At 38.7% G+C, this 12,335-nt stretch overlaps 1 protein-coding gene across 2 annotated transcripts in view; it reads right to left on the bottom strand.

The window, feature by feature from the left end:
- Positions 1 to 11,465, bottom strand: part of myo1ea (myosin IEa) — a 47,796-nt gene extending 36,331 nt beyond the window's left edge. Inside the window, exon 1 of one of the 2 annotated variants that reach the window (XM_035651921.1) lies at positions 11,123 to 11,465. In XM_035651921.1, the coding sequence (XP_035507814.1) occupies positions 11,123 to 11,125 (3 nt within the window). In that variant the 5' untranslated portion in view covers positions 11,126 to 11,465. The remainder of the gene's footprint in view (positions 1 to 11,122) is intronic. The other variant, XM_035651922.1, reaches the window with a different exon arrangement.
- Between the last annotated feature and the right edge of the window lie 870 nt (positions 11,466 to 12,335).

Raw genomic sequence — 12,335 nt, 5'->3', positions numbered from 1 at the left:
TACAGACTGTACATTACAAAAGATATATGTAATATGTAACACTTACACTTACAAATTGCCAGATTGACAGACTAATGTCAGCCCATCAGTACCTGATGGCAGAAGGGAGGATTCACTCACAAAGAACATGAGCAAGCAGATAAAGTTAACATGTTAATGGTTACAAAAAGGAAATTAAATAAAATGTTCTATTCATTCATACAAAATGAAAATGGTTTGATTGTCAAACATTTTCGCATACTGATACAGATTTTCTCACATTTTGTTGTAATTTTATAGGTTTTATGATAATAAATCCAATTTTTTCGAAAGGAAATCAGAGTTTCTGAAGGCCTATTGTGTGCGTCATAGTGTACACACACACACACACAGGGGACATCTGGCACAACTAGAGTCTATACGGTGGCCATAACAACACCATCACCATGGAACCAATTTACTCTGGAGCACAGCAACACACAGACTCATTAAAGAACCGAGCATCTGACATCCCAAACATATTGTGTTTAGGAGTTGGATCTAAATATATATTTTTACAGATACAGTAACAAAAAGAAAATAAATAGAAGAAAACAAAAAAAGGTAATCGGATCATCCAAAACCAATGGGACCGGACCTTTTCTCAGAAGTTAATACAAAGGAATTTCAATACCAGTCCTGATCCATAAGCCCAGGGTTCCCCTTCATGCAAATACCATTACCATATATGGAGAATGCTGAGCAGCTCTGGCTCAGGGTACAGGAAATGGCTGGGTTTGATTCAGTATCATAAGCGGCACTTTTCCCCTCATTTCTCCCTTCTGTGCCGTTCTCCTTTTCCACACCAGGATCTGACACACAGTCCACCATGTGTCAGAACTACGTTTCTGCTCTGCCCTCTGAGGCAAAATCTGGATAAAAGCCATGAGAACGAATTCCTCTCTTCTAAAATAAGAAGCAACTAAAGTCGTTAATCACTCTGCACCAAAAGTCTGGAGAAATCACACAACTTCGAGACAAGCAAATGACTGAGGACAAATATGTGAAGCAGACCACATCTGGCGAAGGTAAATTGAATACTGGTCAAATATCTAAATAGCTGAGGGCTTATTTGTGCCACAAAGAGTTGATTTTCTGTAAAGAACCAATATAAGTCTCTTGGTTGTCATCATATGTTAGCTGAAGCCTCTTAAGATAAATCTAGCTTAAAAACACAGACTGCTTAGTGCTACAAGGCAGACTATTACTGTAGGTCAAGTACTGAATGAGACTAGGGGAAAATGCCCAAAGCATTTCAGTGGTTGTGACTTTGACTTTCAGTCTGGGGTGGACTGCTTTAGGAGAGCCCCCATGTCTGATAAGCCTTCATGTATTAGATTAGCTGTGCCACCATGTACCAGCTTACTTGACCTAATTTCTAAAGACAATGCTGCCTTGCAAATGTCATGTTCAAAATGCGTTTCCATTATAAAGAAAGTTTTAAAAAAATGATTGCTTGACAATATACCATACAGTGCATGTTTTTGTAGTTCAGAACTTACACACAGATCATTAATTTCTCATATGCACTAGTGCCTGTAGCAATATATTAATGCTATAATTTCTTTCTGCAGCCAAATTACATGGCATCTCAAGTTTGAGATCTTTAAATCTTCATCTCTACTTTCTTCCTTTAGAAAAGTTCAAGAGCAACCTGAAGCCAAAGAAAAGATGATGCTCTTGTTCAGCGATTGCTGTGGATGTAAGGGACTGAATAACTGGCCAACGGCAGTGATTCCGATGTGTCACTATTTCCAAATTATTATCAGTATTCGACAATGGCTGTGTGATGAAAAGGCTGCTGGTGAAAGAGCCAAGGACAAAGATCCAAGTAATCTAATTTGGTAAACATGTGTCACAAATTAAAGCACAAATTCAGGCTAATTCCAGTCATGGCTGACGAGTTCAAAGAGTTTCCAAAGGGACTTTTATGACATGCATTTTGTTTTTTTGTTTTACCATTACATTTATTATATAGTCTAGAAATGATTAATTTGGCCTTCACTTGTGACTGGAAAGAATAAATCTTCCTTCTACTCTTCATTTTAGGCGGAAACATCTCTTCCTTTGCTCAGATGATTGAAATTGAGTTGATTAGAGGATGAAGAATGTGTTGGGTCTATAAAAGCGCAGCTGTTCTTAAAGTGGAAGAGTGAATTAGGGGGAATGATCTGGTGTTGCACTTGATCATTTTGATTTACAGCCAGTAAATTTGATATGCTCAGCTTGTTGCTGAGAACTAACAAGATCTGAGGTAGTTAAAAGAATCACAAAACCAATATTCTCTGAGATCACAGTGTGGGGAACAGATGACATTCTTACAGACAGGAAAATATTGGTGTTGATGCAGCAGGCAGAATACTTCAAGCATCATACCAGTTGTTTTGTGTGTTTTAGCCCATTAATTGCAAATTATAAATTGTTTACATAAGTATACCATAAGACTTTTTTATTTCCAACCAATGCAGCCCCTGGCAGCATTTAATTCCAGTACAGTATAAAAATCAATGTACAGAGACTTAAGATTTGATTGTGGTAGAGTGAACAACTTATTTTGTTTGACAAAGTTACATAATTGTCACACAGTGATGTCCTGTAGCAGTGACTGGAAAAATGTATCCAACCTGAGAATAACCTTCTTAATGCAAGACAACCATATTTGCATTGTCCATGATGTTCTCTTATTGTCTCCTCTGGCTTTACTTTTCCAACAATCCAAAAACATGGAACCCTTGTCAATGCAATGCTTTCTGAAGATGACTCTCTAATCATCAGATGTCTGAGCTTCCTTTAATGCACCAACGAAGACTACTTTTCAAAACTCCCTCTATGTGTGAAACTGTGTTATCACACAAACACGTTATCGATTGTAAGAAAAAAAGGCACCCAAATGTCTGCTATGATAGATTACCTATCTCAGGAACGTCTGAAAGGAAGTTCACTGCTATAACAAAATGGTACACCCCAATGAACTGTATATGTATATAAATTGCAAATATCTCTGAAACTAAACCATGAACACTGATCAAACAGTAAATATGGGATATTTACGTCATAAGTCACTCTTTTTGTGTAGTGCTACTATTTGACACCATTTCAAACTACTAAATGGTTTATAATTTCCACCAAGACTGCCAGTAACGTGTGGGTAGATTTTTACCGATTTTTCCCCCCGTACTCCTCGCTGGAATCTAAAACATATCTGGTTTGATCTAAACTAAACAGAGCTTAAGGAGTAATACTCTCTAAACAGCATTTCCACCTGGTCTCTGCTGCTTGCATTTGCACTTTGTCCAAGATCACTGACTGTGTATAATCGGGCCAGATGCAGATAAAACTGCTGACTGAGATAGTTGGTCATTCCAAGGAAGAGGAAAAAATAAACAATGATGAGAGACAGAGTCAAACCTCAGTAGAAGAGTGTGTGTGTGTGTGTGTGTGTGTCTCAAAGGAGCAGTGACCCACAGTGTGAAGACGCTCTGATCCTCTCTGAACCTCTGAGGGATGGGGTGCTCATTAAGGTTACACTGGCCCCTACACACACACACACACACACACACACACACCTTCATCTAAACTGATGCTGAAAACTCCAGATGAGGCTGGAACTTGATTAAAAGAGTAATCAACAGTGAATTAGAGTCAATTACACAGAGCAGAAAACAGTTTCTGTCCAACTCTCTCTAAACTGAAACTGTTGATAAATGATTAGACTCTAGTCACACTAATCATTAAAGTGAACTACTCACTGACTTTGTGGAGCCATAACATTTTTGTTGTTAACATATTTAATTTAGTTTCAACAAAAGGTATTACTTTATGGTTCTCCACAGACAATGATCCATTGATTGTCTGAGAGGCCTTAGATTTAAGTTCACAGTGACAGCACAAAATCAAGGGTACATTCTCAGACATCAGAATGGTACAGATTCACAATTAATTGGGACACAGCAATATTAACATGTGAAGTTGTAAAATGGATGGCATTCCCCTTTCAACCTAAAACACAGCCACAACGCCAGCAGTCCTTGCGTGAGTTACTGCCAAGCAAACAGTGGTCACTGCAGGGATCCAAGCCAAGACTCATCAGTGAACTGGTGAAGGATTGTCATGTCATTGAAAACAGCTCTGACCTGGCAATAATTGTCATCTACTGGGGACAATAATCACTGAAAGTAGTGCCTTCACAGAAAATGTGAAATGTGAGTACTCTTGAATTGAACCTTTTTTTTTCTCCTGTAATTGATAAACACTTGTACATCTTTGCACTTCATAACTGTGACAGTGGTCACTTGCATGTAATTGGGACAGAGGTATAAATAATGCAGACCAACAAGCCTGGTTCTCTGTTTCCATGTCTAGATTACTCACGCTGTTATGGATCTGAGCTGCTTGAGGTCACAAGGAAAGAATGAAAAGAAATATATTATTCTGCTACTTTGGTAACACGAGCACTGACTGGTTGTAATGATTGTTATAAGGCTGTGCCTGCAGGGCAGGGCTGAGCACCGTCCCTCCCAGAGAAAGAGGATATAATGATCAAGTGAAAACTGATGCCAGATGACTTTTAACACATCTTCGACTGAACTACACAAAGCTGCAGCTTTACAGTGGCAGCACTTTTCTCTGGGTATAGTAAAACCATGGAAACTTGAGAGCTGCTGATTTTAAACATCTCAAATTGAATCGGCCCTTTTAAATGGATGACAACAGCAACAAGACTGCTAATAAAATATAATATCAAAGACAACGTGGTTTAGGGTGGAATTCAGCTGAAATCCTACAAGTAACAAAACACTGTAGTTTCTTTTTAAAGCAGCCTCAGTAGTGGTTGAATGTAAACAAACCATAAACAATCATTCATAGCCATTTCTTGTGCAGGGCTGCAGTCTCAGGTTTGAATTAGTCAAATCCAAACCAGCATCTTCCCTAGTAGCAACTGAATACACGCAAATACATGTTAGACACAAATTGCAGACTATTTTAATCTGACACTGAAGAGGGAGGAGAAGCTTGACAGAGTGAATCATGTGTAAGAACTAAGCAGTACAATGTACCACTTCTCTAGTATCAGCACTAAGAAGCTACAGTAGCAGTTTAAGTATTTAAATAGCTGCCAGGAGAAAAGCAACTAAAGTCAAGGTCTCTAAGAGAGCTTCCATCTGAATCATTGCTGTTGCTTCTAATCTAATATCTCTACTACTATAGACTAGAAACACCTCCAGGGCTCAAACAGAGGTACATCTCTGAAAAACACAAACAATCATAGGAATTCTTTCTCTGTGGGACAAAACTGTTTGAGTAAGTCTTGAGTACAGCGCTGAAAGGCATCAGGCCCTGATGTTACTGTGAGAAAAGTCGCTCAAGGTCAGACAACGTCAGCGCTGTGCTTTAAACTCAGAGGAAGAATGCATTTTCACGACACTGTGTGGTAAACAACGCTTGTTCTCCAGAAAGAACTCGATAAAGAGATCGAACAGAACTATGATTTTAATCTTTCTCACTGTAACTGAAACTAAAAAAGCTTTGGCCAGCATATTTATAACTGTGACGACAAGTCCATTAGAGTTTTCTGCTGCATGTTCGTTGGGTGAAGGGGTGCGGTGCATGATGCATGATGAATGGGAGTTTAATGACGGTAAACCTTATCAACTCCATTAAAGGGAACACAGTAATAATGCAGCTAAAAGAATGACTCAGCTATTAAATTTCATGCACTGACAGGACAGAAAATCACTCAAGTGCTTCCCAGTATGCGGTAAACAGAGCACCAGTCAGCACTGGTTGATGGTGTATACTGTTACTCCCCTAATTAAAGAGGAGTGGTAAAAGTGTAACAAAAATACAAAAAACGAATAGAGGGTTGTCCTTACAGAGAATCTAAAAAAAGTGGGCAAGAAATGTCTGCTGATATAAAATAAATAGGTGGCGACTTAAGATAAGAATTGCATTAAAGTTTGCCTTCAGCTTGATTTGCTTCCTTGGCTTCATATCAGTAATCTTTACTGTCTTTTATGAACAATGACAAGCTTTCTAAGTGCAGGGATGGAAAATCTGAAATTCAAGTCAGATAGGTTCATCGCTATATTGTACTGTACTGAAAGGACATCCACCACCACAAGAGTACATTGGTTCCAAAAACAGTTCATAGACATACTGTGCATATTGTATTATAAATTGGCACATTAACTGCTAACAGTGTGTGTTATTAGAGAGAGATTAGAGAGTTATTGTGACATTTTCTAAAGTAAACAGTAAATTTAAGTACAATTAAACCTCACATAAATCAATACCTGTTTACTGCAATGTCAAACATAGAATATTTTTATATTAATTTTTATTTCATCAATTTAGTTAGTTATTAATTTTAATTTAGTATTTTTTTAGTATTAATTTTATTGAGACCCAGCTGCAGTAAGGAACCACTAATGATCCTACAGAAGTAGCCAGACCCAACACTGATTATGTCCAAGTCAATATTTGTTTTGGCCTATCAGTGATTTTATGTTTTTTTTTTTTTTTTAAAGAAATCCACATGGAGAATAAAAGTAATTACATGATAACATTAACTTTGATAGCTGAATACTACATGACATGGAGTAGCCAGACAATTGATAAATATGAAAATATGAAAAGTGTCAACTACAGCAGGAATCTATTTAAACTGAAATCACTAAAGTTTTATCATTTCATAATGTCCCCTCTGTTAATGCTAATGTATACTCTTATAGTATTATATTTTGCTGGCATAGTTAGCATATATAGTATACTGTACATCTCTTTGAAAATAATTGTTGAAAGTTGAAGAGGATGCTATTCTGACACTCCAGTGATTCCACAGTTAGAAATGTACTGACTCAGCCCTGCCATGGGACATGTGCCAAAAACAGACAACTAATTCAAACCAGCTAATTTTGACTTTGTTTCCAGTCAGTTTGTTCACATCGTTTTAGAGAAACAAAAAAAAGGTTTTTTAAAAGCTTTGACTCAGTTCTCTCCATGGATCACCGTCTACCCTTCTGTGGGTTTTTCCCGTATGGTCTGTACCAAAAACACAACCTGACATTTTGTGGATATCACTGTAAGATATTCATTTTACAACTTCCCTTAAATAAAGGTCTCACAACAAAGGATGCATCCCATTTTGACTGCATGTCTCTAACAGCTGCAACAGAAAAACTCAACCATAAAATCACACTTTTCTGTATGGCATTTTACTTCCCTGTGCCAGTACTGTGTCTCTGTGAGGAAGTGAGGTTAAACAATAGCAATGTACAGGCCAAACCTACTTCAGCTGACAACATAAAGACAAATGAGGTTTCCACTGGTCAGAGAAAGACAGCCCCCTCTGACTCAGAGGCCAAACACTGGCTGGCACGGGACGATGGGAAGCTATCAGAGCAGATAACCGGAGCACAGCTGCAAGAGCCTGACCTTGTTCCCTGCCCACGATGAGGGAAGTCATACATGCAAATAGGCAGCTATAACAGGACACTGCTTGGTTCATGATCTAAGAACAAGTTAAACAAACTAAACAAGCATTAAATGATGTTACTTTGTGCAGTGCTTACAGGATTGTACAGGATGTGTTCACACATAAGAGCTTTTATAATAACAAAAGGTAATTTATCCTTTACTTTATCCCCTGTTTAAAGTAAAAGAGAAGTGGTGCAGGGAAGAATAATAACAGCTGAGCAAGACAATTTTTATTTAACGGCCTGCAGCTTTTTTTAATATGTTAGACAATGACTTTCAGCACAGACACTAAAACGACAGATAAGATAATCAACTCTTATCAAAGTCCATCTACTGGAAAGCAGGCTTCACTTCTACTAGTATGATCGGCATGTTTACCTACTCGAGTTAACCCAAACCTTGAACAGCTACATGTACAGCTGTGCTTAATGAGACCACTCACTCTAATTGTAAAATTAAAAATGAATATATACAGAATTAAACTCCTACATTCTTAACAAGTTAAGAGGGTACAGTCATACCAGAGGTTCTGTGAGGTTGCACTTAGGCGCAGTGGTGCATTAAGCTAAATGCTAAAGTCAGCATGCTACAAGCACACAATGACAATGACCTTTGATCATCTGAAGTATCTGCATCCTCTCCCCATCGTTCACAGTAAACACAAGGCAAGTGATACTGCAGAATTACAGCAGAATAAACAGAGGAGCTGAGTAAAAGGGTGCTGCAAGACTTCCCTGGTTGGTGGTCATTTTGAAAACAAGGCTGAAGCATACATATGGAGCTACTATGCAGCTACGTGGTCCTCTCGGCCACAGGAGGGGGAGCACACACTCCTCAGGGGGCACAGTCAACAAACTGAGTCACAGGGACAGAAAACCGCTGGGTGCTCCTCACCTCACCACTTCCAGGGTTCAGAATATCATGTTTTACAGTTACAAGAATATTAAAGGCCTCGATGTCACCATAGGATGACTCACTGATGATACATAATTATAAAAATAAAATGCTTTGATTGTAAGTGACACCCAACAATGACACTGCCTAGTCATCATATGTAGATAAATGAAGGTCCTTTATGTTTATCTCATTTTGTATAAAACAGAATAATAAACACCTCTCATTATCTCATATCCCTAGTGTTTAGTCCAGAAGAGCTAGCCGCTGCTAAACAACAACAACTAATAAAGAAGAAAATATTCTTACAATAACCACAATGTCAGTAATCTAGCCTCTTGCATCATGAGTACAGAGGAACTCTACAGGAAGTATTTATATATTATATATATAAAATTATGTTAAAAATATCACTCAACTGCTAAATGTTCTGCAGTAGAAGCAGTAGAAAGCAGAGGAAAAAAAACTGTTTTGGCCAAGATGAGGTAAGTGATGGAGTAAATTATTGCTAGTGTGGTGTCCATCTCTACGGTATAATGAGACTATAAAAGATTTGTTGTTGTTGGATGAACATTTTTCATCCCTCTTTCATGCAAAAAAGTCTAACGCAGGAAAAAAACAGCACCAAATCCGCTTGCAATAAATTCAAAAATTTAATAATAAAAGTTTTGACTCAAGTGCAAACTCATACAAAGTGAAACGATCACAAACTTGATGGTAGTTGACAACTTGAATTTACAACGTGCTATTTATATGCTTTTCTTATCCAGAATGATTTACAAGTGCGACAGCAGAATAAGTCAACACTCAAAGAGGTCTGTCCTCCCAAACAGCGAAGCAGTGAAAACATAGTCGCAGCTTCGTTACAAAGACGTATGGAACTGATCAAGAGCAGTGTGTGAGTGTACTGAACCACAGCGACAAGCCTAACGAGTTCCCCAGGTCCACAGAAAGGGTGTTCATCCTGTTTTCAGAGAGAGGGGCTTGAATTCCTGAGCAAATCTCTACAGCAGTGATCGGTTTGAAAATGGAGCGCCAGCTTTGAGATGAAGAGAGAGGGGGGTTACTCAGTACGCACCTCCCTGTAGGAGAAACTAATGCAAACCATCTGCTGTCATACGAGTTGCTATTCAGCATCTGGCAGAGAGAGAACCAGTGAGCGATGCTGGTGTCTGCTATTCCAGACAGTTAGGATGACAATCAGACTAGTCTCTCTCTTGTACTCTCCACATGAGCCAACTCTCTCATAAACAAACTTCATTCTGACCAAACTTCCTTCCTTGTTCTTAAAGTTCAGAAGTTTTATCCCTCAACATGATTATATTCGTAACTCTGCCATTGCTGGAGAGTATTTCCTGCTGTCATTCAAGTTACCTCACAAGAAGAGAACAGCTCCTGTTCATTCACTACTGCAGTGAAAACTCCAACTTTAACAGGGTGTGTAAGGGATAGCTACTCCACACAAGATAAATTAAAAGGAGGATTATTGCAGGCATATATGACAGTACATATATTACTCAAATGTAAAAATGTAAAAGCTCTATTATGCTGACTGCATATTATGCAACCTTTATCTCTGGGCAACCCGACCTACAGGTTTAATACAACACTGGAGATGGCAGAATGTTAACAGGTTTCAGTCCTACCTGTTTTAAAAAAACATTGTTTGTTTGTGTATGTGTGTGTGTGTGTGTGTGTGTGTGTGTGAACAAAGCAACAGGTTTAAAGATGCCACAATGCCACAGTGCGTGGAACATACTGTTCACAGACATGAGATTATTCACGAGGCTCCCAAGTTTAAGGATGTTATTGTTCTGTGTTATTATTAAAAGGGCTTTTCTTCATATTCCTGAAGGCAAATTTAAACCCAAAACAAATGTTTATTTTGTGTTTTTGTGGCAAATAACTACACCTTGAGTTAAACGTGATGTCTCCACTAACAAAGCAGTAGCCATATTGTTAAAGACAAATAAAAAAAAGCTGTATTACAGCTGTATTATTATGTTCAACAGCCAAAGTGGGAATTGTGCCACAGAAGACTGTGGCTTGAGGACATGTTGCCAAAACACGACGACAAGGCCACACTACCTCCTCCATAACTTAGCTCTAGGCGTGTCTGCTGCAGGGATGGCATTCAGTAACCAGGAAAAACCTGTAATGCACACACACACACACACAACAAGGTGCACACAGAGTACACACACTCCACCTGACACTTGCTCCCTGGCTGCCTCTTCTTCCAAGACTAACCGGTTTTGATGAAGTGGGCTGTAGCTGATGCATCTAACTAATGTTTTTTAAGTGACTTTACATCTCTTTGGGTGTCACTCAGATAAGTCAAATTCAACAGCTCAGGAGTCACTGCTTTCTAATTACTTTCACTCCAGCCCATAAAAAGTCTGTGACTGTCTGAGGGACTGTCAGGGTGAACACAGGGGAGGAGGAGGGAGTCTGAGGTGACTTTTACTAACAGTGGGATTGATGGTAAACATGGGGAAAATAATAAAAAAAAAACACACACACATTTTAATTTTTGGGACTTATGAAGTACATTATATTGACTATATATTGATTACATGTGTTTTTGTTTGTTTGTTTGTTTGTTTTCTTTACCGATACTAAGCAATAAAGGCAGCAATATTGTTCTGCGGTATCCTTCTGTGTTAAATATGTGTATTACATTGGCTGTACTAAGTAAATGGTGCCATAATAGCTCAGTGTAAATGTCACTCACCATCCTTTGGCTTCAACAGTCGCAGTCTTCTCTGTCGTACTCCCCGAGATCCAGTATTTGTGCGAACCTCAGGAAAGTTCACACTGCCTCAGAACTCTAGTTGCTCAACCTAAAAACCAAGTGGACAAAAAAAATTCCAAAAATTTACACGAGATAATCCCGATTATGTCCTGAAAGCATGGATGCGGCTCCTTCAGTGTTGCCCTCCGTCCATTGTTACAGGCAGATTTGAGTCCGACACTGACAGCAGCGGAGTTCAAACTGAGAGCTGGATGGTAATTTACGGAGGGAGCTGTGCCGTCAAATATCGGATCTAAAAACATAACACAGGAAACTGGGCCAGAAGGTCCAATCAAAGGGCGCTGAACGCGGAATATGCTTAAATATTCATTAGTGGCTGGGAGTGGAGCGACTGGGCATGCGCGGCTTTGGTGGGACTTCCTAACAACAGAAAGTAAGCAAAAAGAAGTCAGCATCAGTCCCCCTTCTTTTTAAACCGGACCAGTCTTCTCACTTACTGTCTGTGCTGCCCAGTACATCCTCATGTTTATTGGCTTCATGGGCTGTACTGTGAAACCAACTGTAAAAACTATTTCCTTTAATAGTTAAATGCTTTTTTATTTTTGTATTGTTTACATCTCTCTTGTTTGTACATAGCAACCATTTATTAGAGTTTTGTCAACATGTATCAGATCTTATTGCACAGTTCACTCTTTTTCTTTTTACATGCTGCATGTGGAATAATCATTTGAACTTCACACACAGATGGAGGATCCCTTTGTCTCATTGTCTCAGTATCACTGGTCTTCATGTCTTTATATAACAGTGTTCATCTTCTGTCTGACTTCAGAGGATCTTTTACTTTTTTTTTTAAAGGTAGTCATCAAATGTTGTAATTCAGTCCCACTCTCTGCTCATACACATAAAAGTCCAACTTAAAGGCCTTTAGGAAAACTCTTTTGAAGTGCATGGGTGGCACCGGTATCCACTTCTCACAACCAGTCTCAAGCCAGACTGAGGCTTGCTTTGAAATGATGTTGGGCGGTGAGACGACTCTCTGGGTGTAACCTGTCTAACAGGCTGCCTCTGTACACATTATATGTACATTTTGTGTGTGTGTGAGTGTGTGTGTGTGTGCTGCGTTAACAATTTAGATGTACTTTTACATTTAAGATGAATATTCATCAATATCAAATTATGTTGAAGACTCACT

Source organism: Morone saxatilis, unplaced genomic scaffold (genome assembly GCF_004916995.1).
Source record: "Morone saxatilis isolate NCDOM2014 unplaced genomic scaffold, NCSU_SB_2.0 Contig11, whole genome shotgun sequence".
In the NCBI taxonomy this organism is placed as follows: Eukaryota; Metazoa; Chordata; class Actinopteri; family Moronidae; genus Morone; species Morone saxatilis.
The sequence above is the reverse complement of the archived record's forward strand: the minus strand, read 5'-3'. Positions and strand labels throughout refer to the sequence as shown.